At 44.6% G+C, this 26,481-nt stretch overlaps 1 protein-coding gene across 2 annotated transcripts in view; it reads right to left on the bottom strand.

The window, feature by feature from the left end:
* Positions 1–22,915, bottom strand: part of LOC137299337 (tropomyosin alpha-1 chain) — an 82,332-nt gene extending 59,417 nt beyond the window's left edge. Inside the window, exons 1-2 of one of the 2 annotated variants that reach the window (XM_067968002.1) lie at positions 22,659–22,915; positions 121–246 (exon numbers count right to left, since the gene is read on the bottom strand). In XM_067968002.1, coding sequence (XP_067824103.1) covers positions 121–246; positions 22,659–22,772 — 240 coding nt within the window. In that variant the 5' untranslated portion in view covers positions 22,773–22,915. The remainder of the gene's footprint in view (positions 1–120; positions 247–22,658) is intronic. The other variant, XM_067968001.1, reaches the window with a different exon arrangement.
* Between the last annotated feature and the right edge of the window lie 3,566 nt (positions 22,916–26,481).

The raw sequence follows: 26,481 nt of genomic DNA, 5'->3' as shown, positions 1-26,481 counted from the left end.
CAGGAGACTCTGTACCCTTTAATCAACATGCCCCAATGTCACTTCTATCAATAACACCACCCCTTCCCTTCTCAGACTGAGTCATTAGGGAGGGGGTCAGCGATATCTCTAAATACTCACGTCCGACGCTGTCTTCTCAGACTGATCCAGTTTTTCCTGGGCTTCTTTGAGTCCCTCTGATAATTTGTCCAGTTCATCCTCCGTGCCTTTCAGTTTCTTCTGTTGACCCATCAGTTCTTCTTCAACCTATCCAGGAGAAAGGGAGGGAAACACTGGGGTCACATCTCATCCAGAGAACACCACCACTCCACATGACACCAATTTCCAATTCTATTTTCTCAATAGATCAATTAAATGTATGTACATTGATTGAACGGTGACCACAATAAGAATAATCTTTCATTTTATTTTCTATTTTTAAATTGTATTATCATTCTGTAAGAGAACACAACTTACTTCAATGCTCTCCATTACAATATACACTGTGTATCACACTATCCCATTACAATATACACTGTGTATCACACTACCCCATTACAATATACACTGTGTATCACACTACCCCATTACAATATACACTGTGTATCACACTATCCCATTATAATATACACTGTGTATCACACAACCCCATTATAATATACACTGTGTATCACACTACCCCATTATAATATACACTGTGTATCACACTACCCCATTATAATATACACTGTGTATCACACAACCCCATTATAATATACACTGTGTATCACACAACCCCATTATAATATACACTGTGTATCACACTACCCCATTACAATATACACTGTGTATCACACAACCCCATTATAATATACACTGTGTATCACACTACCCCATTATAATATACACTGTGTATCACACTACCCCATTACAATATACACTGTGTATCACACTATCCCATTATAATATACACTGTGTATCACACTACCCCATTACAATATACACTGTGTATCACACTACCCCATTATAATATACACTGTGTATCACACTAGCCCATTATAATATACACTGTGTATCACACTACCCCATTATAATATACACTGTGTATCACACTACCCCATTATAATATACACTGTGTATCACACTACCCCATTATAATATACACTGTGTATCACACTACCCCATTATAATATACACTGTGTATCACACTACCCCATTATAATATACACTGTGTATCACACAACCCCATTATAATATACACTGTGTATCACACTACCCCATTATAATATACACTGTGCATCACACTACCCCATTATAATATACACTGTGTATCACACTACCCCATTACAATATACACTGTGTATCACACTATCCCATTATAATATACACTGTGTATCACACTACCCCATTATAATATACACTGTGTATCACACTACCCCATTATAATATACACTGTGTATCACACAACCCCATTATAATATACACTGTGTATCACACTATCCCATTTAATATACACTGTGTATCACACTACCCCATTATAATATACACTGTGTATCACACTACCCCATTACAATATACACTGTGTATCACACTACCCCATTATAATATACACTGTGTATCACACAACCCCATTATAATATACACTGTGTATCACACTACCCCATTATAATATACATTGTGTATCACACTACCCCATTATAATATACACTGTGTATCCCACTACCCCATTACAATATACACTGTGTATCACACTACCCCATTATAATATACACTGTGTATCCCACTACCCCATTATAATATACACTGTGTATCACACTACCCCATTATAATATACACTGTGCATCCCACTAGCCCATTATAGTATACACTGTGTATCACACTAGCCCATTATAGTATACACTGTGTATCACACTAGCCCATTATAATATACACTGTGTATCACACTACCCCATTATAATATACACTGTGTATCACACTAGCCCATTATAATATACACTGTGTATCACACTACCCCATTATAATATACACTGTGTATCACACTACCCCATTATAATATACACTGTGTATCACACTACCCCATTATAATATACACTGTGTATCACACAACCCCATTATAATATACACTGTGTATCACACTACCCCATTATAATATACACTGTGCATCACACTACCCCATTATAATATACACTGTGTATCACACTAGCCCATTATAATATACACTGTGTATCACACTACCCCATTACAATATACACTGTGTATTACACTACCCCATTATAGTATACACTGTGTATCACACTACGCTATTTTAATATGCACTGTGTATCATAATACCCCATTATAACATGAAGTCTGTATCACAAAACCTAATTATAATATACACTGTATTATGCTACTTCATTATAATATACACTGTGTATCACACTACCCCATTATAATATATACTGTGTATCACACTATCCCATTATAATATACACTGTGTATTACGCTACTTCATTATAATATGCACTGAGTATCACAATAACCCATTATAATATACGCAGTGTATCACAATACTCCATTATAATGTACACCACATACCTCAATACCCCATTATAATGTACACTGTATATCACACTATCCCATTGTTATATACACTGTGTAGCACACTACCACATTATAATATACGCTGTGTATTACATTATCCCATTGTAATATACATCGCGTATGACACTACCTTATAATAATATACACTGAGTATCATACGAGCTCATTATAATATGCACTGTGTATCACACTACCCCATTATAATATACACTGTGCATCCCACTATCCCATTATAATATACACTGTGCATCCCACTATCCCATTATAATATACACTGTGCATCCCACTATCCCATTATAATATACACTGTGCATCCCACTATCCCATTATAATATGCACTGTGCATCCCATTATCCCATTATAATATGCACTGTGTATCCCACTATCCCATTATAATATACACTGTGTATCCCACTAGCCCATTATAATATACACTGTGTATCCCACTAGCCCATTATAATATACACTGTGTATCCCACTAGCCCATTATAATATACACTGTGTATCCCACTATCCCATTATAATATACACTGTGCATCCCACTATCCCATTATAATATACACTGTGTGTCACACTATGTGGTGTTTATGCTCCACGTGAGCCTCCTCCCGTCTTACTTCATCTCACCCTATCAGCACATCCTTCTGTCCCCTTCTTCCTGATGTACTTATTTAGCTTCCCCCTAAATACATCTATGCTACACCTCAACTTCTCCATGTGGTATCAAGTTCCACATTCTAACCACTCTCTGGGTAAAGATGTTTCTCCTGAATTGCTTATTGGGTTTATTATTCACTTTCTTATATTGATATGCCACAAGCGGAAATATCTTCTCTACATCTACCCTATCAAAATTCTTCATAATTATAAAGACCTCTATTAGGTTACCCCTCAGCCTTCTCTCTTCTAGAGTAAAGAGCTCTAGCCTGTTCAGTCTTTCCTGATCATTATAACCGATCAGTTCTGGTCTATGATATCATTGTAAATCTTTTTGCGTCTTCTCCAGTGCCTCTATATCCTTTATATAATATGGAGACCAGAACTGTGCACAGTACTGCAAGTGTGATCTAACCAAGGTTCCACACTAGTTTAACATAACGTCTCTGCTTTTCAATTCTATCCCTCTAGAAATGAACCCCAGTGTTTGGCCTTGTTAACCTGTGTTGCTACTTTTAGTGATTTGTGTATCTGTACCCCTAAATCCCTTTGCTCCTCTACCTCATTTACACTCTTATTTCCCAAGGAGTACGTGGCCTCCTTATTCTTCCTACCAAAATGCACCACCTCACAATGATCTATATTGAAATTCATTTGACAATTACACGCCCATTCTGCAAGTTTGTTAACATAGTCTTGTATTTTGTCACAGTCTTCCGCAGTATTAACTATACCCCACAATCTAGTGTCATCCGCAAATTTTGAAATTGTACTTCCGATTCCCGAGTCCAAATTGGTTATGTAAATGGTGAACAACAGTGGTCCCAGCACCGATCCCTATGGAATACCATTCCCACCTTCCTCCAGGCTGAGTAAATACCTTTAACCCTACTCTCTTTTCTGTTTTGTAGCCAGCCTGCTATCCATTCTGCTACTTGTCCCCTGACTCCACCTGCTCTGACCTTAGTCATGAGTCTACTATGCTGTACCTTATCAAAGACCTTTTGAAAATCCAAGTCTATTTCATCTACTGTACTACATTACCCTTGTCTACTCTATCTGTTACTTCTTCAAAGAATTCAATAAGGTTGATCAAGCATGACCTTCCCTTTGTGCTGACTATTCTTTATTATATTTCCAGTATCTAGATGTGCCTCTATTACATTTTTGAGTAAAAATTCCATTATCTTTCCTACATTAAGCTAACTGGTCTATAAATCCCTGGATTTGTTCTATGTCCCCTTTTAAAATAGGAATAACATTATCTGTCCTCCAGTCCTCTGGCACTATTCTCTTTTCTAATGAATTTTTATAAATATATAATAGTGCCTCTGCTATCTCTTCCCTAACTTTTTTTTAGTATGCATGGATGCAATCCATCTAGACCAGGGGTCTTATCCTCTCTAAGTTTGACTGGTTTATCAATTATCTCCTCCCTTTTTATCTTAAATGCTATGATATCTTTTTTGATCCCTTCTTCTAATGTCATGCCCACCTTGTTAGTCTCCCTGGTAAATAATGAGGCAAAGTTTTCTGCCATTTCACTGTCATTACCTGTGAGTTTATCTTGTGCATCCCTTACTGGCCCTATCCCTATCCTGATTTTTCTTTTGTTATTTATGTGTCTAGAATACTTTACTATTTCTTTTTATGTTCCTTGATAATTTAATTTTGTAGTTCCTCTTTGCTTTCCTAATTGTTTTTTGACATCCTTCCTAACCTCTTCATATTCCCTTTGTCATCATCTCTTTTATTGTCTATGTACTTGGAATATGACTTTCTCTTTAGTTTCAATTTTACCTGTATCTCTTTATTCATCGATTCATTGTTGGCTAGTTTGTTCTTGATTTTTAGAGGAATATATTTCTCCTGAAGTCTATTGATCACCATTTTAAATATCTCCCACTGCTGTTCTATCTCTTTGTCAACATTGTTTTCTGATTTACCTTCCATTCTCATCCCCTCAAAATTATCTTTTTTTCCAATCTATTACTTTGGTCATTATTGCGATCATTATTTTAAACATTATTATGTTTTGATTGCTATTGCCTAGATGCTCCCCTATGCTTACTTCTCTTATCTGTTCTGGTTCATTTCCCATTACTATATCCAGCAGTGATTCCTCTCTTGTTGGCCTTCTTACATACTGGGTAACAAAGGAGTTCTGACCACACGGTAAAAACTCCATTCTCCTTTCCCCTTTCCCTACCTCTTCGTGCCTATTTATTTGGGGTAGTTGAAAACTCCCATGATTATTATTCAATGTTTTTTAGTCATTTTATAGATTAGCCTACATATCTCTTCCTCCACTTCTCTTCCACTATTAGGTGGTCTGTAAAATATACCTATTAACATGTTTGATCTCTGCTCATCCTTTGTCTCAATTCATATGGATTCTGTTTCTATCTTAATATTACCTGGGTCCCTTTTTTCTATTGCCATTATGTTGTCTCTAATTAGCACAGTTACCCCACCCACTACTTCCACAGGACAGTTGTGCACACTGGCAAATACTGAGGCAAAGTTACTATTCAATATTTCTGCCATATGGCAGTCATTACCTGTCAGTTTATCTTGTAAGAATCCCTTAGTGGTCCTATCCCTATCCTGATTTCCCTTTTGTTATTTAGGTGTCTGTAGAATACTAATGTGTCTGATAGTACCACAATTATTGATATTAGTAGTACTATAATAAATTATATTCATAATACTACAATATTGATGTTCATGATAAAACAATAGTTGATATTAATGATGAAATAATTGGTATTCATGATACCCCAATAATTGATAAACATAATAATACAATAATTGATGTTCATGTTACAACAATAATTGATATTTATCATGCTACAATAATTGATATTCACAATACCTCAATAATTGATTTAGATAGTATTACAATAATTAATAGTCCTGGTACTACAATAATTGATATTGATAATACTACACTAATTGACATTCATGAAACTACAATAATTGATATTCATGCTACTACAATAACTACTATTGATAATACTAGAATAAATTGTATTGACAGTACTACAATAATTGATATTCACGAAACTAGAATAATTTATATTGATATTACTACAATAATTGATATTCATGATGTGGTAATAATTGATATTCAAAGTACTGCAATATTACTGGTACCACAATAACTGATATTGTTTGTATTACAATAATTGATATTGGTAATACTACAATAATTGATATTGATGGTAGTACAATAATTCATATTGATACTACTGCAATAATTGAAAGTATTACAATAATTGATATCGATACTACTGCAACAATTGGTAGTGATGGTATTACAATAATTGATATTGACTTTACTAAAATAATTGAGATTGATAATACCACAATAATTGATATTGATTGTACTACAATAATTGACACTGATACTACTGCAATATTTGATATTGTTACTATTACAATAATTGATATTCAGAGTACAAAGTAATTGATAGTGATATTACTGCAATAATTGATATTGAAAGTATTACAATAATTGATATTCATGGTAGATAATAATTGGTATTGATATAACATGCAATATTGACAGTAGAGTGAGAATGAATGGAGAGAATATTTAGACCAATGGCAGATATGACGGGGGATCACTGAAAGGTTTAACGCCGCCTCCCAAATCTACAGCTCCTGACAGGACGCTGAGAGAAAATGCCAGATCTGAAGAAATCTGCGAAGGTAACTAATGAACTACACGCCAGGCACCTGCTATAAGGTGACATAGAAGAAAGTCAATCATATCCCTCTCTCCTGCTAACCAGTATGAGGATGTTAACCAGTCTAATCGTACAATGGAAAGACCAGGGCAACTACTGCTCAGCTGCAATAGGGTATTTATGTCTGGGAAAGTCACAATTATGAAGTGGAGATGTCAACTTGTGTACAAAGCAACAATTTCAGAAGGAATTCACATAATGAATAATTTGCAAGGCAACCTGCCCGATGAGTTTGAAGCTTTCAATATTCCACTCAAGCTGCTGCCGCCTGACATTGGCCATATTTTAAAACAAGTCTTCGGTTTGAATGGGCTTTTGAAACAGTACAAAGAAATAACTACAGTTGAAGAGGCCACCTTGTAGTTTATTGGGAGGGAGAGCACTGAGCGAGAGAGGGACAACAAGGTAGAAGTGCCCAGAACGCAGCAGCAGATGTTACTGATTCAGACGCAGCGGGCATGATTTTAGCACAGAGCCAGCAACTGAGCGGGTGGGTAGATTATCGCCTGGGAAACCAGGAGGTCAAGTGAGTCGCTGGAATCTGCAATCGCAGCTCAATCGAAGGCAATTGATTTCACTTCAGGGTTTCCCGCATGAAAGCTAGCCAGAGTGGCAGGCTGACTGGTTGTCGGGAGAGAAAGTAGCCGGGAATTGGAGAGAAGGGAGGGAGGGAGAGATTGTGGGCCGTGGAAGACATTGGAGGGGGGGAGGTCTGATGCCGGAAGCGGCCATCAGAGGGGGCCTCGACTAGTTGGGGTGGGGGTCTCGACCATGGGCGGGGGGTCTCGACCATGGGGGGGATCTCGGCCATGGGGTGGTGTTTCGACCATGGAGGGGGTTGCGACCATAGGAGGGGTCTCGACCTTGTGGGCGTCTCGATCATGATGGGCGTCTTGACTATGGGGGAGGTCCTTGACCATGCGAGTGGGTCTCAATTATCAGGTGGGGGGATCTTGACTATGGGGGTGGTCTCGACTGTGGGCAGGGGGCAGGGTCTCGGTGTTGGTGCTGGTTTAATATCTGAACCAGCAATTTCTGAGCTGGGGGTGGTTGGGGGTGAATGAGAGTTTGTGATCCTGGGCCGTAATTGCTGCTCAGTGGTGGGGAGGAGAAGGTCTGTTGTCCTAACCTGGTATTCTCTATGTGTTTGTGGTCCTGCTGTGGGGGTGCATTTGGCCTCATGGTCATTTTTTGGGGGTTGTTTCCGGATGTATATTCATTGGCTTGGTTCCCAATCTTTGCTCAGTGAGTGGGGGAAACATTTATTGTTGTACCGGGGAATGTAGAAAGTGATGCGCGGGAGAGATTTTGTTTCATTGGTTGCAGTTTTCCCTCGTTGATCTCCCGTGGCATTGCTCACGGGGAGTCAAACCCAGTGAAACTTTTCACCTCAAACAAGGGAGATAATCAAACCAAGACAGGGAGGGGAGGGGTGAGAGAACGGGAGAGGATGAGGACAGTGAAGGCAGACTGAGTGAGGGGGAGAGAAAGGGTAGGGGAGAGAGAGGGTGCGAGGGGGGAGGAACGTGGAGGGGAGAGAGGGCGGATAGAGGGTGAGGACAGGGGAGGGATGGGGTGAGGGAGAGATGAGGGGAGAGGAGGATGGTAAGGGAGAGGAGAGAGGGAAAATGAAAGGGGAGGGGAGGAATCGAGATGGAGCAGGAGGAGGGGAGAGGGAGAGAAGGAGGTGGGGTGGAGAAGGAGAGAAGTGATGATCAGTGCAATATAAGTAACATCCATTTTTTGAATTTCCTAACAGCACCAGCATTAACATTAAAAGATAAAAACCAGAACGGATGGCCCTGGCAGTAATTTTCCGCTGCCTGTGGGAAATGTGGTGGATTCAATCAAAGGGGCTGTGAACCTGTGCTGGGGGAAGACTGGGCTGAGGAAAAAGAAGGGCCTTTAGGAACTCTGATGTGGAAAATAGATGTAATAGAGCAGATATGAGAGAGAAGGAGAAAATTAGAGAGCGGGATGAAGTATTTACTGGACGTGGGATGGGAGGAAACACAATCGAAATAGTTGTGGGAATCCGAGCTTGTAACAGATATCTCTGGGAAGCCTATTGCCAAAGATGGAGAGAGAGAAAGCCAGAAAAAGAAGGGACGAGATGGACCACACAAAGATAAATAATGGATGAGAACGGGAAACACATTTGGAGTTCTGTAAATTTTATTAGCAAAATAGCAAAGTTCTCATAAAATGTTATGATTCTTTCAAGTAACTTGACTGCAGAATCTTCCAATATGTTGTCGTCATTCTTAAAAATATTAGTTTGTGCACTCACTCAACACTGATTCAGGATGTTAACGATCGGTTATTATCAGTTTATTTAATTTAATTGAGTGATGGCTGGAAGAGTGAATGGAGACCCAACACAAACAACTCTCAGCCAAACGTTTGCCTCAGAGAGCTGGGAGACCAGCTGCAATCCCTGAGCTTTCCTTGAGATGCCTCAATCACGGGTTTAAAGGACCAAATCAACTTCTGCATGAATCTCGCCTCCGTCTCACTGCCGAGTTTGAGAAGCCGTGGGAAACCCGTGCAGGTGAGGGGAAACTCGTTTCAGGTTTAGAATCCACAAAAAATAGAATCTGTAAGTATTTGAAGTAGGTAAATTGCCCCTTTAACAATCTGCCCGCCGGCACCAACAGGGGACGTGGCTTCTGCGTTTCAGTTGTGCACGGGCATCCGAACGCACCTGGATTAAACCCGGAAGTGGGCAGGTTGGAGCTGGAGTGCTGATGAAATCAACAAGTTTTACCACCCACCCCTCCGTGGCCCACCCGTTCTTGGGGGTTAAAATTACCCACGTCGTCGGTCAAGGGTGCACTTCACGGAGGTCTAGTGCCGGTAGAATGGTTATGGGCGGGCGCTAAGACCCTGCAGCCATCACACTCGTCCCTTCCAGCACAGAATCACCGAGGACAAGTACTAATTTAAGGTCTCACATGTCACAAACAAACCACAAGGACAATGGGGAATCACCATAGCAAATCACCCTGACGACATTCACAGGTCACACAATGGGTGGAATAAATGAGCGGCACTTAATTAGTGTTTATTGTTTAGAATAAAGAAGCAGTCCAGCGAAAGATGGGAATAGATGGTATTTGAGGGACTGGCAGGACCATGGGGGAGAAGGTGGTTTGGGGAATGTTACTCTGCCTGTGTGGAATGCAGGTTTAAGAACTGGGCGCCTCAGGTGCTTGTTTAGGTGTTAGCTGTGACTCAGTGGGTAGCTCCCTGAGTCAGAAGGTTGTGGGTTCAAGTCCCACTCCAGAGACTTAAGCACAAAATCTAAGCTGACACTCGAGTGCAGTACTGAAGGAGTGTTGCACTGTTGGAGGTGCCGTCTTTTGGATGAGTAACTGCCCTCTCAGGTGGACGTAAAAGATCCCAGGGCATTATTCGAAGAAGAGCAGGGGAGTTCTCCCCAGTGTCCTGGGCCAATATTTATCCCTCAACAAAACATCACTAAAAACAGATTATCTGGTCATTTATCTCATTGCTGTTTGTTACAATACCACTACAATCAGCTTATTTGAGACCCTCCTATTGAGACCTTGCTGTGTGCAGATTGGCTGCTGCGTTTCCTACATTACAACAGTGACTACACTTCAAACGTGTTTCATTGACAGTAAAGCCCTTTGGGACGTCCAGAAATTGTGAAAGGTGCTATAAAAATGCAAATCTTTCTTTTTTTTCTCATTTGAAGGCACCTTTGGTTAGTGTAGGTTGAAGCAGTCTTCTTTGCTGTATTGGTAAGTTTGGCAGTTAATCCCTTACTGTCACTTTTAGTCTACCATGCTTCTGGTATTTGATTCTTTCTCAATGTGAGGCCTCTTTCAGGGTGAAGTTATGCAACATAAGATGATTATCCGTGTAACTCTGGGAGCTGGGGGAGTGGCAGCGAACTCCTTTCCAGGGTGTGGTTCCATTAGTACTGGGAGCCCTCTGGTACCTTGCCCAAGAGGCCATTAGCAATGCATGGCGTCTTGACAGTGAGTGTGGGGGACTATTCCACAGTGTTTGGCAGCACAGCCAAACTTAATCCTGTCCTTACCCGTTGCCCACACAGACACAGGCCTCTAGATAGCGATCAGAAGTGGGAATGCTGGCTTCCCGAAATTTGGGACTCTGAGGCCATTTCTCGCACCCTACAGATGCGCTGGCTGGGATCAGCACACTCATCACATAGCAAGGATCAGACCTGACCTTTCGTGCTCTGTATGATCCAGCCAGGTGAATGGCCTCCGATGAGACTAGATGAACATCAGCTGCATGGGAAAGTGGGGCTAAATTTCACCCACGGGTCTAAATTGGTTCCAGATGGTTTAGAACTGGCGCTAATCTCTGACGGGTGATGACACCTTCCTCCTTAATGAAGCCTCCCCGGCGATACCTTCCACCACTTGCCCCGCCCAGACTGCTGCGGTGGCAGTGTGGCCCTTATCACCAAATCACACCTTGGTCTGTTCCCCTACTCCTCTGGCACCTTCTCCTCCTTTGAGCATCTCACCTTGTTCCATCCTTCTCACCTCTCTAAAATCCCCATTCTCTATCACCCACCCAAGAACCACGCCAAGTTTCTCACCGAGATACCTTCACTGCCTCTGCAGCGAGCGACTTCTCATCCTCGGTGATTTCAACCTCCATCTCAGCTCATCATGCTCTCTCTCCTCTGAGTTCACTTTCCTCCTATCCTCCCTTAATCTCTCCCTCCATATAAACTCCCCCACCCATATTCACGGCCACCCCCTTTACCTTGCCACCTCACGTGGCCTCTCTACTCTGTCGTGTCAATCACGGATAAGGCCATCTCAGATCATTGCCTTTATCCCTCTCCACCCACATCCCTCTTCCCCCTCCCCACTTCTTTCTGCGTCTGCCCCGGGAAAAAACTCTCCCCCAAGTCATTTACAACGGCACTTTCAAATCTCCAACTGTCTAACCTTTGGCCCTCCATTCACCACGACATTTCTGCTCAATCTTTGATGCCCTTGTCCCCCATTCAAACCATTACTCTCTTTCACCCTGGTTGTTCCCCCTGGTACGGCCCTCATCTCCGCTCCCTTAAGTCCAAGGGACATAAGGACATAAGAAAATAAGAAATAGGAGCAGGAGTAGGCCATACGAGGCCCCTCGAGCCTGCTCCGCCATTCAGTAAGATCATGGCCGATCTTCGACCTCAACTCCACTTTCCCGCCTGATCCCCATATCCCTTGGTTCTTCTAGAGTTCAAAAATCCATCCATCTTATTCTTGAATATATTCAACGACTGAGTATCCGCAGCACTCTGGGTAGAGAATTCCAAAGATTCGCAACCCACTGAGTGAAGAAATTCCTCCTCATCTCAGTCCTAAATGGCTGACCTCTTATCCTGAGACTATGCCCCCCTAGTTCTAGACTCTCCAGCCAGGGGAAACAGCCTCTCAGCATCTACCCTGTCAAGCCCTCTCAGATTCTCATATGTTTCAATGAGATCACCTCTCATTCTTCTAAACTCCAGAGAGTATAGGCCCATTCTACTCAATCTCTCCTCCAAGGGACGCAAACTTGAATATTTATGGCAGACAACTGGTTTAGCCATTCATCGCCAGATCTGGCTGGACCACATAAAGCACTGTCGGGTCGTGCTCTCCTCTGTCAAAACTGCTCACTCTTCCAGGATCATCCTGGAATGCAAAGATAACCCCCCGGCTTCTTTTCTCCACTACAAACCGCCTTCTTAAACCCCTCTCCTCTGCCTCTTCTACCCTCACCCCCAACAACAAGTGTGAGGAGTTCATGGACTACTTTGTCACTAAGATTGAGACCATCCGTTCAGCTGCCTCTGCCGCTTCCCTCCATTCCCCTAGCCCACTGAGCCAAACTTCCCCTAAGGATCCCCCCCTGCCCTAGCCCTGAACTCACATCTTTCTCTAGTTTCTCGCCTATCTCCCCTCATGCCCTCTCTAAGCTCATCTTGACCATGAGACCCACCTCCTGCTCCTTCGACTCTATTCCCACACAACTGCTGATCCCCTCCTGGTTTCCTCTCCTCAGGTACTGTACCCCTCCCCTTCAAATCTGCCGTCATCACCTCCCTCCTTAAAAAACCCACCCTTGACCCCCTTTGTTCTGGCAAACTACCACCCCATCTCCTACCTCCCATTCCTCTCCAAAGTCCTTGAACGTGTTGTCGCCTCACAAATCCGTGCCCATCTTTCCTGCAACTCCATGTTTGAATCCCTCCAATTAGGTTTCCGCCCCTGCCGCAGTACTGAAACGACCTTCATCAAAGTCACAAATGACATTGATCCTATATGACTGTGACCATGGTAAACTATCCCTCCTCATCCTTCTCGACCTATCTGCAGCCTTTGACATGATTGACCACACCATCCTCCTCCAATGCCTCTCGTCCGTTGTCCAGCTGGGTGGGACTGCGCTCGCCTGGTTCCATTCTTATTCTATCCAATCATAGCCAGAGAATCACCTGTAATGGTTTTTCTTCCCGCTCCCACACCATTACCTCTGGAGTTCCCCAAGTCCCCCTGACGTCAGATTCCACATGTACGCTGATGACACCCAGCTCTACCTCACCACCACCTCCCTCGACCCCTCCGCTGTCTCTGATTTGTCACACTGCTTGTCCAACATCCAGTATTGGATGAGCAAAAATTTCCTCCAATTAAATACTGGGAAGACTGAAGCCATTGTCTTCGGTCCCCACCACAAACTCCGTTCCCCAGTCACCGACTCCATCCCTCTCCCTGGCCACTGACTGAGGCTGAACCAGGCCGTTCACACTCAGACTGCAGAGGATAGAAAAGACCATAAGTAAATCTATAATAATTTAAAAACTGTCTTTACAGAAAATAAGGGTGATATGTGTATATAATCCGTCTCTGTGTTTTATCTTCCTCTGTTGAAAGGGATCCAACACAATTGGATGGGGTTCTTCGATCACTGAGACAGGCTGATAAATTGTTTATTATTTTAATTCTACAGGGAAATACTATCAAAGCTAGCTCATTAGCATCTTAATTACCTATCGGCTGTCTGTTGTACAACCCGTGTGATTTTCCTTTTGATTTGGATCTGCTATCGCCCGTCATACACCCCCACGTCCCGTCCATCCCTCACTGCCTTTTTTCTAACTTGTACGAATACCCTCTACTTTAAAACATAACATTTAATGGAAACTCTTTTTTTTTGTTGCCTTCAAACCTTTCTGTGTAAAAAAATGCTGAAATAAATGCTGAATTGTGCCAATCCTATATATAAATCCTTCGAATGGTTCGACTGGAGTTCAGCCTGCAATCACTCCCAGAGAGCCAATATCCTATTTATAGTTGAGGTACTTTTAATACTGAACACTTGGTCCATTACTGCTCTCTGTACTGAACACATCCCAAGTCCCTCTGAAACCCCAGCTAATGCCTTAGCTCACCGATGATGCCCTTTTAAGTGAGTGGATTAGTGGGATCTCTGGCTAATGCATTGCTAATGACTGAGGAACCTCTTGGGCCAGACTAATGGCATCAGATGCCTTTAATGCCATCTCTAGTCGCAAGGCAGCAGCTGCCCAGGTCTGTCTGAGATTACTTGGTGCAGCTATGGACTGCAGCCAGGAGAAAGAACTATTAGAATCGATAGTGTCAGACTTCCCCTGCCCATTACATAGAATTACATAGAATGTACAGCATAGAAACAGGCCATTCGGCCCAACTGCTCTGTGCCAGTGTTTATGCTCCACATGAGCCTCCTCTCTCCCCTCTTCATCTCACCCTATCAGCATAACCTTCTAATCCTTTCACCCTCATATGTTTATCTAGCTTCCCTTTAAATGCATCTATGCTATTCACCTCAACTACTCCATGTGGTAGTGAGTTCCACATTAAAATCATTCTCTGGGTAAAGAAGTTTCTCTTGAATCCTCTATTGGATTTATTGGTGACTATTTTATATTTATGGCCCCTAGTTCTGGTCTCCCCCACAAGTGGAAACATTTTCTCTATGTCTACCCTATCAAACCCTTTCATAATGATGGGCCGAATGAGGTGGACCGGGAACGTTTTCACTGTTTGAGGTATTTTATGTAATGTTAGCACCACTAGAACTAACTGAGGGTCTCAATCAGCCGGCAGCTGATTCTAAAGTGTCCCCTTTGGTCTTCTAAGAGTGTTGACAGTGACCTGTCAGGTTTTGGTGGGTCTCCTGCTGGAATTCATGGCTAAGTGTGAACACGTGGATTTATGGCGTTCCTGATCTGTCAGATAATTCAGGTAGAAATCGGAAAGGCCGCAGGAGAGGTTATGAGGGACCTTGATAATGTAGATGGGGAGAAACTGTTTCCACTGGCAGGTAACCAGAGGACACTGATTCAAGATAATTGGCAATGAATCCAGAGTGGAGATGAGCAGAAATGTTTTTACGCAGCGAGTTGTTATGATCTGGAATGCACTGCCTGAAAGGGTGGTGGAAGCAGATTCAATAATAACTTTCAAAAGGGAATTGGATAAATATTTCAAATGGAAAAATGGGGAAAGAGTGGGGGAGTGCGACTAATTGGATAGCTCTTTTAAAGAACCGGCATGGGCATGATGGGCTGAATGGCCTCTCACACTGTAAGGTTCTATGATTCTATGGGAGCAGCCCCTTTAGATTGCTCTCCCGCGATCAGGACTAGAATGTAAACCACTATAAATGCAATCTGCACAAACACCCAGTGCGTGCAGGGGTACACAGACATGTACCCACGTACAGATACACGCATACATGCAGACAGCTGAGGAGAGGCCTTTTACTGAATTTACAAGTGTACTTTTTTCGACAGGCTGGAATTATTGGGTGACTGATGTGTTTTTGCAAAGTATTTAGTCACTGACCTGGAAAACCCCGGCACGCAGGAATTCACAGTGGAACGCTGAGAATGATTTTCCATTGTGTGCCTCCTTGTTATTTTTACCATCGGGACAATTGCCCAGCTCTTTGTGTGACTCCTTCAGACACTGCTATTCACCTGTCATTCACTCAGTGCGGAGAAAGTCCCACAGGAGGTGACCGTGTGTAATTTGACCAGGTAGCCTGCCCGAAATAAGAGCCCAGCGGACCAGCTATATAATACGGGTAAATGGCAGGGACTATCTCAAGGGAACGTTAAGTAAATGCTAAATGAGTTAATAGAGTCAGTCTTGGCTCAGTTGTTAGCATTCCCGCCTCTGAGTCAGAAGGTTAGGTGTTCGAGCTCCAGTCCCATCGAGCAGGAGATGAGAACTCCGGCGTCTGAATGCTGGGTAGACGTTCAGTGGGCTCCTCGTGTCCGTGGAATGACGACCTCCACCCCATCACATCTAGCTGGCCCCTCAGATAAGGAGTATGAGTCAGACAGACTGAAGTCCGTGGAAATCAAAATCAAGCAGGGTGTATAACAGGAGGCTGACTGGATACCACCTGTTTCATGCTATTACTCTAAGTCGAAATTACCCCCAGTGTATTAATCCCTCTCCCTCACACTGTCACTCAGTAACCCCTCTCCTCCCAGTGCCCTGTGTTACTGACTGTATCTCTACTGATGTTAATCCCTCTCCCTCACACTGTCTCTCAGTAACCCCTCTCCCCCCAGCGCCCTGTGTTACTGACTGTATCTCTACTGATGTTAATCCCTCTCCCTCACACTGTCACTCAGTAACCCCTCTCCCCCCAGCGCCCTGTGTTACTGACTGTATCTCTATTGATGTTAATCCCTCTCCCTCACACTGTCACTCAGTAACCCCTCTCCCCCAGCGCCCTGTGTTACTGACTGTATCTCTACTGATGTTAATCCCTCTCCCTCACACTGTCACTCAGTAACCCCTCTCCCCCAGCGCCCTGTGTTACTGACTGTATCTCTACTGACGTTAATCCCTCTCCCTCACACTGTCTCTCAGTAACCCCTCTCCCCCAGCGCCCTGTGTCACTGACTGTATCTCTATTGATGTTAATCCCTCTCCCTCACACTGTCACTCAGTAACCCCTCTCCCCCCAGCGCCCTGTGTTACTGACTGTATCTCTATTGATGTTAATCCCTCTCCCTCACACTGTCACTCAGTAACCCCTCTCCCCCAGCACCCTGTGTTACTGACTGTATCTCTACTGATGTTAATCCCTCTCCCTCACACTGTCACTCAGTAACCCCTCTCCCCCAGCGCCCTGTGTTACTGACTGTATCTCTACTGACGTTAATCCCTCTCCCTCACACTGTCTCTCAGTAACCCCTCTCCCCCAGCGCCCTGTGTCACTGACTGTATCTCTATTGATGTTAATCCCTCTCCCTCACACTGTCACTCAGTAACTCCTCTCCCCCAGCGCCCTGTGTTACTGACTGTATCTCTACTGACGTTAATCCCTCTCCCTCACACTGTCACTCAGTAACCCCTCTCCCCCCAGCGCCCTGTGTTACTGACTGTATCTCTACTGATGTTAATCCCTCTCCCTCACACTGTCACTCAGTAACCCCTCTCCCCCCAGCGCCCTGTGTTACTGACTGTATCTCTACTGACGTTAATCCCTCTCCCTCACACTGTCACTCAGTAACCCCTCTCCCCCCAGCGCCCTGTGTTACTGACTGTATCCCTACTGATGTTAATCCCTCTCCCTCACACTGTCTCTCAGTAACCCCTCTCCCCCCAGCGCCCTGTGTTACTGACTGTATCCCTACTGATGTTAATCCCTCTCCCTCACACTGTCACTCAGTAACCCCTCTCCCCCAGCGCCCTGTGTTACTGACTGTATCTCTACTGATGTTAATCCCTCTCCCTCACACTGTCACTCAGTAACCCCTCTCCCCCCAGCGCCCTGTGTTACTGACTGTATCTCCACTGATGTTAATCCCTCTCCCTCACACTGTCACTCAGTAACCCCTCTCCCCCCAGCGCCCTGTGTTACTGACTGTATCTCCACTGATGTTAATCCCTCTCCCTCACACTGTCACTCAGTAACCCCTCTCCCCCAGCGCCCTGTGTTACTGACTGTATCTCCACTGATGTTAATCCCTCTCCCTCACACTGTCACTCAGTAACCCCTCTCCCCCAGCGCCCTGTGTTACTGACTGTATCTCTACTGATGTTAATCCAGCTCCCTGTGCTGAGCACCTTCTTCCAGCCAGAACCCTGTACTAATGACCATAGCCTAGAATTGACTGATTGAGAAATCCTCCGTCCCCTGTTTTAACAGAGACATTGGGGATAATTTTAACTTTGGGCGATATCAGATGGGCCCCAGTCATACACCTCGATTAATCCTTTTCACTGAGAGGTGTATCGTGGGAACCAATCTGATATCGCCCGTTTAAACTATCGCCAAGAGTTAAAATTACCCTCATTAACTGATTATTTTTGAGAAAAATAGACAGAAGTAAATAAAATAAAATGATTTTTAACCTAATCTTAATTTTTTTTGTAGCTGTTTAATAATTAAAAGATGTTCTGGTCGCCACATTACAGGAAGGATGTGATTGCACTAGAGAGGGTACAGAGGAGATTTACGAGGATGTTGCCAGGGCTGGAGAATTTTATCTATGAGAAAAGATTGGATAGGCTGGGGTTGTTTTCCTTTGGAACAGAGGAGGCTGAGGAAAGATTTAATTGAAGTGTATAAAATTATGATGGGACTAGATAGAGTGGATAGGCAGGACCTATTTCCCTTAGCGGAGGGGTCAGTGACCAGGGGGCATAGATTTAAAGTAATTGGTAGAAGGATTAGAGGGGAGCTGAGGAGAAACTTTTTCACCCAGAGGGTGATGGAAGTCTGGAACTCACTGCCTGAAAGGGGTAGAGGCAGAAACCCTCAACTTATTTAAAAAGTACATGGAAGTGCCATAACCTACAGGGCTACGGACCAAGTGCTTGAAAGTGGGATTAAGCTGGATAGCTCTTTGTTGGCCGGCAATGATGGGCCGAATGGCCTCCTTCTGTGCTGTAACTTTCTATGATTCTATGATTCTATGTCAAGATGCTTTCTTTATAGGAGGTTATTTATTGTACAAGGTGTCTTAATATCAACATCCGTGCCAGTGTAGCTGTGAACTGTTCCTGTAAAAATAAATTATCCAATGACCCAGGGGCTGATAGTTTATAGCCACACCAGCTGTGCTGGTAATGAAAGATCCTGTGTTTATTTATCCGGTATCAGAAATAGGGCGAGCAGACACCTAAACAATCCTTGTGTGTAAACTGAGAACTGGGTTTGTTCTGTACGATATGTGTCTCCTATATGTCTGATGTTTCTCTCCTATATGTCTGGTGTCTCTCTCCTATATGACTGGTGTCTCTCTCCTATATGACTGGTGTCTCTCTCCTATATGTCTGATGTCTCTCTCCTATATGACTGGTGTCTCTCTCCTATATGTCTGGTGTCTCTCTCCTATATGTCTGATGTCTCTCTCCTATATGACTGGTGTCTCTCTCCTATATGACTGGTGTCTCTCTCCTATATGACTGGTGTCTCTCTCCTATATGACTGGTGTCTCTCTCCTATATGTCTGGTGTCTCTCTCCTATATGTCTGATGTCTCTCTCCTATATGACTGGTGTCTCTCTCCTATATGACTGGTGTCTCTCTCCTATATGACTGGTGTCTCTCTCCTATATGACTGGTGTCTCTCTCCTATATGTCTGGTGTCTCTCTCCTATATGTCTGATGTCTCTCTCCTATATGTCTGATGTCTCTCTCCTATATGTCTGATGTCTCTCTCCTATATGTCTGATGTCTCTCTCCTATATGTCTGATGTCTCTCTCCTATATGACTGGTGTCTCTCTCCTATATGACTGATATGCATTTTCTATATGTCCAGTGCATGTTTCCTGGCTGGCTTATGTGTCATGTGATTGGTGTGAGTCCCCTCTATGACTAACATATGTCACCTCTATGATGCAGGTGTCCCCTCTATGACTAGCATGTATCTCCCATATGATGGGTGCGTGTCTCCTATGTAAGTGGCATGCTCCCCACGATGTGCGTGATATATATTACAATAGTGCCCTTTCAGAGCTAGGGAGATTTAATTTAGAACAGGGCACCCTAACTAATAGCCTTCCTTTGAACTGTCCAGATGTTCAGACATCGATTCCAATCGGAATTTCAATCCAGGGAATTCCAATCGGATGAACGGCCAATAACGGTTACATGGAGCCAAATGGCAGTTTCTTTTTGACGTTAGTCCCCAGGTATAAACTCTGTTCCCATGTTCCGCTGGGCACTCTGTGAGGACTCCAGGAATAGTGCATCAAAATCACATCACACACCAATGACAGTATCCTGATGCAACAACGTACACTACAGTGTGCCTAAAGGAATGAGAAGCAATATAATGAAGCAGCATTTGGGATTCATCCCTCTTAGCCTTCAGCTGCCTCGGCCCTAAGCTCTGAAATTCCCTCACTAAACCTCTCCGCATCTCTATGTTCTCTCCACCTTTAAGTTACTTCTTAAAACCTACCTCTTCACCTGTCCTAATATCACCTTATGTGGCTCTGGATCATGTTTTGTTTGTCTTGTGAAGCACCTTGGGATGTTTTCAACACATTAAAGGCGCTACATAAATACAAGTTATTGTTGAGAATCAGTGTAGTTGTCAAATAATCCAGTCACTCTCCGCACTCCCCTGCTCCGAGGATTTGCGACTTTGAGTCCAAAAGTTGCAGCTCGCAGCATAAGAGTTTGGTGAACCTCAGCCCAGAGATGAAAGTGCAAGAGCTCACACTCCCGTCTAGTGCTCGAGTGAAATTGAGTGAATAATGAGCCATCACTTATTTGGTGCTGACTATAATAACCGAGTCTTTTGGATGCAAACGCTCTCCTCCCATAATAGCATTGCCATAAAAGGAAGGGAGTGAGTTGCAAGCAGCCGCAGTTGCTTACCCAAGTCACCATTACTCACTTATAGCTCGGGTATCCTTAATGGAGATTAATGAGCTCACTCCCCCTCAGGCACCTGGACCCATCTATCCCTGAATTTCCCCTCAGTTACTCCTGAGTTCCTGCAATCTTTTCCAGCATCTTCGATTCTTGTGGCATTTTCTTTTATTTATAATGTGGAGGAGGGAGAGGAAGGATTCAGTCTTGTATTCCTGATTGCATTCTCTCTGTCTCCCTCTTGCTATCTCTCTTTTATTCTCTCTCCCTCTATCTCTTTCTCTCTCTCATGCTCTCTTTCTCTCTCTCCCTTTCTCTCTCTTAATCTCTCTCTCTTGCTCTCTTTCTCGCTCTCTCTCTCTGCCTCGCTCTCTAATTTTCTGCTCCTCTTTATCTTTCTCTCTCTTCTCTCTATCAGTGTCTTGACTTGTTGAAGGGACTTTCATTCCTGTGTTGGAAACAAGTGCAGGCACCTGCTGCTCAAAATATAGCCTCTGCGTTCGGTTGCTTCCTTATCGATCTCCTCTCATTTGTTAACTTCTTTATCTCTTTCAAACGTCTATTTCTTTCACTATGTGATAAATTCACTTCCTCCTTCCTTGTTTTCCTCTCTCTCTCGCTCTCTTTATTACGTGAGAATGGTTGTTAATATATTGTGCTTTCATTTTAGCCTAAATTTCTACAATTGTTGGATTACTCCCTCCTCAACCTAAAGTTCCTGGTCTTCCTTTTCTTTTTCCCTGTATCTATTGGATGTTTTTATTTCTTCCGGTTTTCACTCCTTACCCGTCCCTCTGGAAGGCGGTGACACACGATGGGTGTCGATGGTGGTCACTAGTGGCCTCCAGCACATTGCCCAGGTGCCTATTCATCATGTGTGAGCCCAGCGGGTGAAAGGCTATTAGAACATGGGGGGAATCACAATTGAGCCCGATCCTGTCCTTACTTGCACCCACTGGAAGAGGTCACTGGTGACAATCTGGAGCAGGATACTCTCCTCTCGCTAGGTGAAGGACGCAAGAGTCTCACTGTGACCAACACCAGCTCACCAAGTACAGATGAGGAAGGTCATTCTGCCCATCTCCAGAGTCCTACAATCCCCCCAGTCGCAACCTCTGTCTCTTTAATGATTCCACAATTTTCCCCCACTCCCCTACCTAGACCCCACTCCAGCTATAAATCACACTGGGGGTCATTTTGGTTTTGGGTGATGGTCTAAAAGGGGAGATATTAGATCAGCTGTCCCTTATACATCTCTCCCAATTTTTATTTCGTTGATCTCAATGGAAATAAAAACCAGGAGAGAAATATAATGAGGGGCTGATCCGATGTCGCTCGTTTTACACTATCGCCCAAAGTCAAAACAACCCCCAGTGTGGTTCTCCACATCAGTCCTGAACCTGCTGTGACCTCATGTCCCCTTGTTCTCCACTAGTTTAAAATAGTGCTCAGGATTAACCTTTTCTCCTTCATTTACGACCTGATGCACTTTAACAAGGTTCTCTCTCATTCACCTCTTGAAGAGTCTAAGTTTTTCTAACCCTTCCTCGTAACCCAGTCCCTCTGAAACTAAGGACCAGCCTTGCGGCCCCTTCTCCACATCACTTCCAGAATTTGGACCTTTCCCTCACGGACCAGAACTGAATGCAATATTCAAGGTGTGACCTGACCTGGGCATTATACGGCTTCAGCACACGCCAGGGATCAAGTCTGGAACCTAGTATTCAGATTGCTTCACCAAGCATTAATTCTTTCCACTTTTCTCTCGGTGCCCTCACTATCTTGTATCCGTGCTGGCTGCTCTAAACCTTTATTTAAACCAACCTGCTTGAACTTGTCCTCTGCCGCTTTCTTGTCCGCCTCTGCCTGCTCCGCCCTGTCGATGGCGTTCTCCTTGTCCAGCTTCAGCATTTGCATCTTCTTCTTGATAGCGTCCATGGCTGCTGGAGGAGCTGAGAGCCGCACGTAGAAGAACTTTCGAAAAGAGGCGAAGGCTTTGCTGAGGCAGGCTGTGCGGAGGTAAAGCCTGGGCAAAGCGGGGCTCGGAGCGAGAGAGTCAGAGGAACTGAGCTACGCTGGCTCAACTCGCCCTGCTTTAAATTCCTTAAAGGAAAGGAATTACATTTTTGGAACGGTTCCCTTTTCTCCCTGATGGCCTCGGACCCTTGGATTTGTCGACTCTCTTTGGAATGAGCTGGTGTAATCAGCTGTACTTGGCCGATGCCCGTATTTGGGGCTGTGTTTACACTGAAGAAGATCATGTTGCCATATTTAAAACCCATCGACAGGTTCTGAGAGAGGAGAAGGTGTTGACATCTGCACGGCCTCCCCCTGACAAACTTCATTAGCACCTCTCAAGTATTTTGAAGTGATCTCCTCCCAGCTTCTTAAGAAGCATTGACGGTGCTGTGCCAGTGAGATTATGTGGGCTGTGTTTTAAATACTTTCCTTCCATTAACCCTTTGAGGGACCCAAGTCGTGTTTTCACCCGAGTGAAGATGATCAAAGTTTGAAAAGCATCTGGAAATAAAAATTCTGGTATCAGAAAATGTGACCATGAAGCTGTTGGATTGTCGTGAAAACCTAACTGGTTCATTAATGTCCTTTGAGGAAGGAAACCTGCCGCCCTTACCCAGTCTGGCCTTTTGGGACTCCAGTCCCCACACCAACATTAGTTGATTCCTAACTGCTGTCTGAAGTCGCCCAGAAAGCCACTCAGTTGTATCAAACTGCTGCAAAGAATAAGAGTATTGTGGGAGTACCTTCACCACATGGACTGCAGAGGTTCAGGGAGAAAGTTCACCACCACCTTCGGGCTACTAGGGATGGGCAATAAATGCTGGCCTTGACAGTGAGGCCCACATCCCGAGATCACAGCCATTGACCCAACTGATAACCGGGAGATCAGAACCATCGATGGGTCTCATCCTAGTAAATCTTTTTTGCATCGTTTCCGGTGCCTCTATGTCCTTTTTATAATATGGAGACCAGAACTGTTCACAATACTCCGAGTGTGGTCTAACCAAGGTTCTATATAAGTTTAACATAACTTCTTTGCTTTTCAATTCTATCCCTCTAGGAATGAATGCCAGTGCTTGGTTTGCTTTTTTTATGGCCTTATTAATCTAAATCACTACTTTTAGTGATTTGTGTATCTGTACCCCCTATCCCTCTGCCCCTCTACCCCATTTAGACTCTTATTGTCCAAGCAGTATGTGCCCTCTTTATACTTCCTACCAAAATGCACCACCTCACACTTACCTATATTGAAATCCATTTGCCAATTACACACTCATTCTGCCAGTTTATTAATGTCTTTTCTTGTACTTTGTCGCAGCCTTCCTCAGTATTAACTAAACCCCCCAATTTGGAGTCACATACCCCCTGATTTGGGGTGCTAAATTGGGCCGTGTAGGGTCCGTTGTTTCGACGCTACACGGCCTCTCTGACATCCAAGATGGCGTCTTGGATGTGCACGCACGTTTCCTGCGTGACGTGCGCCGGACGCCATCTTGGTACAGGAGTTAGCGCAGGCGCAAATACCGGACGCTGGAAGCATGTAAAGTAGGGAGAAAATGGCTGCAATCAGTGTGCAACGCTGTTTTAAATTGATAGATGCCATTTTCGACCTTAACGCTCAACTCAATGCACAGTCTTAACCTCGACCATCTAAACGTTTCTTACAGTGCCTGAAGGACCCCCCCACCAGCGCTATTTAAAGGGGCCATGCAGGTGTTACAGGTTAGTTGCTGGATTATTGCTTCTGGCTGCTGGAGGAGCAGGAAGTGTTTTTTGAAGCTCCCTATTCTTACTGAGAGTTCTTGGACTACTTTTGAGAGCGGTTTGGCAGGTACTGTCTTACGGATCAGAAAGTTACAACCCCTGTTGAACAACATCCCTGCCAACCAGGGGCGGTCTGCTCGGGCTCTCACTGGGCATTGAGTATGTCTGGGAGTATGCAGAGAGGCTATGCATAGCAGGTCAAGCTGCGAGGAGAGGGAGGACGAGGAAGCGCAGGGCACTGAGCAGGAGGCCCTACCCAATGAGGGCCTTCCGGGATCAATTCTCTTACCTCAACATGACCGAGGAGGATTGCATCCGATGCCTGAGGTTCACCAAGGAAGCCGTGACCGAGATCTGTCAACTGCTGCAGCCACAACTGCAGCCTCAGAGCAGGGCGAGGACAGCATTGCCTGTGGCTGTGAAGGTCACTGTGGTGCTGAATTTCTACGGCTCAGGATCATTTCAGGCCTCTGCTGGCGACATGTGCAACATCTCGCAGTACGCAGTGCACTGCTGCATAAGGGAGGTCACAGACGCACTGTACCACATGAGGAACAGGTTCATCACCTTCCCTCTCCACAGAGACAATCAGAACGAGCGAGCACGAGGGTTCGCCCGCATTGCTGACTTCCCCATGGTGCAGGGTGCCATTGACTGCACACATATTGCCCTGCGTGCCCCACACATCAACTCAGCCGTCTTCATCGAAAGGGCTTCCACTCCCTCAACGTGCGGCTGGTGTGTGACCACACGCATCGGATCTTGGAGGTCGATGCCCGCTACCCTGGGAGCAGTCACGACACCTTCGTCATGCGGCAGTCCAACGTGTCAGCTATCTTTCACCCGGTTCAGCATGTCAAAGGCTGGCTACTGGGTGACAAGGGCTATCCCCTCACGCCGTGGATCATGACACCGGTCACGTGCACAGCAGGCCTATAATGAGAGTCATGCTGCCACACGCAACATCATGCTAATGTGTACAAAATTATGAGGGGCACAGATAGGATGGATACTAAGGAGCTTTTTCCCTTCGTTGAGGGTTCTATAACAAGGGGACATAGATTCAAGGTAAAAGGCGGGAGGTTTAGAGGGGATTTGAGAAAGAACTTTTTCACCCAGAGGGTGGTTGGAGTCTGGAACTCACTGCCTGAAAGGGTTGTGGAGGCAGGAACCCTCACAACATTCAAGAAGCATTTGGATGAGCACTTGAAATGCCATAGCATACAAGGCTACGGACCAAATGCTGGAATATGGGATTAGAGTAGACAGGGCTGATGGCCGGCGCGGACACGATGGGCCGAAGGGCCTCTATCCGTGCTGTATGACTCTATGACTCTATGACTCTATGACACCATAGGCCTCCTCAAACAAAGCTTTCACTGCCTGGACCGGTCTGGAGGAGCCCTGCAGGACTCCCCTGAGCGGGTGGGCAGATTTGTGGTGGTCTGCTGCATGCTGCACAACCTCGCCATCATGAGGGATCAGCCTTTGCCACCAATGATTGGATAAGACCCTGAGCCAGAGGTGGAGGAGGAGGAGGCTGAGAAGGAAGAGGCTGAGGAGGAGGAGGAGGAAGAGGCTGAGGAGGAGGAGGGGGAGGGGGCGGAGCCGGTAGAGGAGGTGGAGGAAGATACAAGGGTGCAACAGGAACCACACGCCTTGTCTGCAAGGGCTGTGCGTGCTCGCCTGATCCGTGCCCGCTATCAATAATTGGAACTACATCCCCCAACTCACCAACACTCCACACTCCCCACCTTTCCCCTCTCACAAGACAATCAAATCGCCCTCCAACTGATTGCACATTGGTGTCCCTCTCAGCTCATTGCATGAATAAAAACCACCACCAAATGCAAAATCAAAGTCT

The sequence above is a fragment of the Heptranchias perlo genome, chromosome 29, assembly GCF_035084215.1.
Source record: "Heptranchias perlo isolate sHepPer1 chromosome 29, sHepPer1.hap1, whole genome shotgun sequence".
Classification (NCBI taxonomy): domain Eukaryota; kingdom Metazoa; phylum Chordata; class Chondrichthyes; order Hexanchiformes; family Hexanchidae; genus Heptranchias; species Heptranchias perlo.
This window is presented reverse-complemented; position numbering and strand designations above follow the sequence as displayed.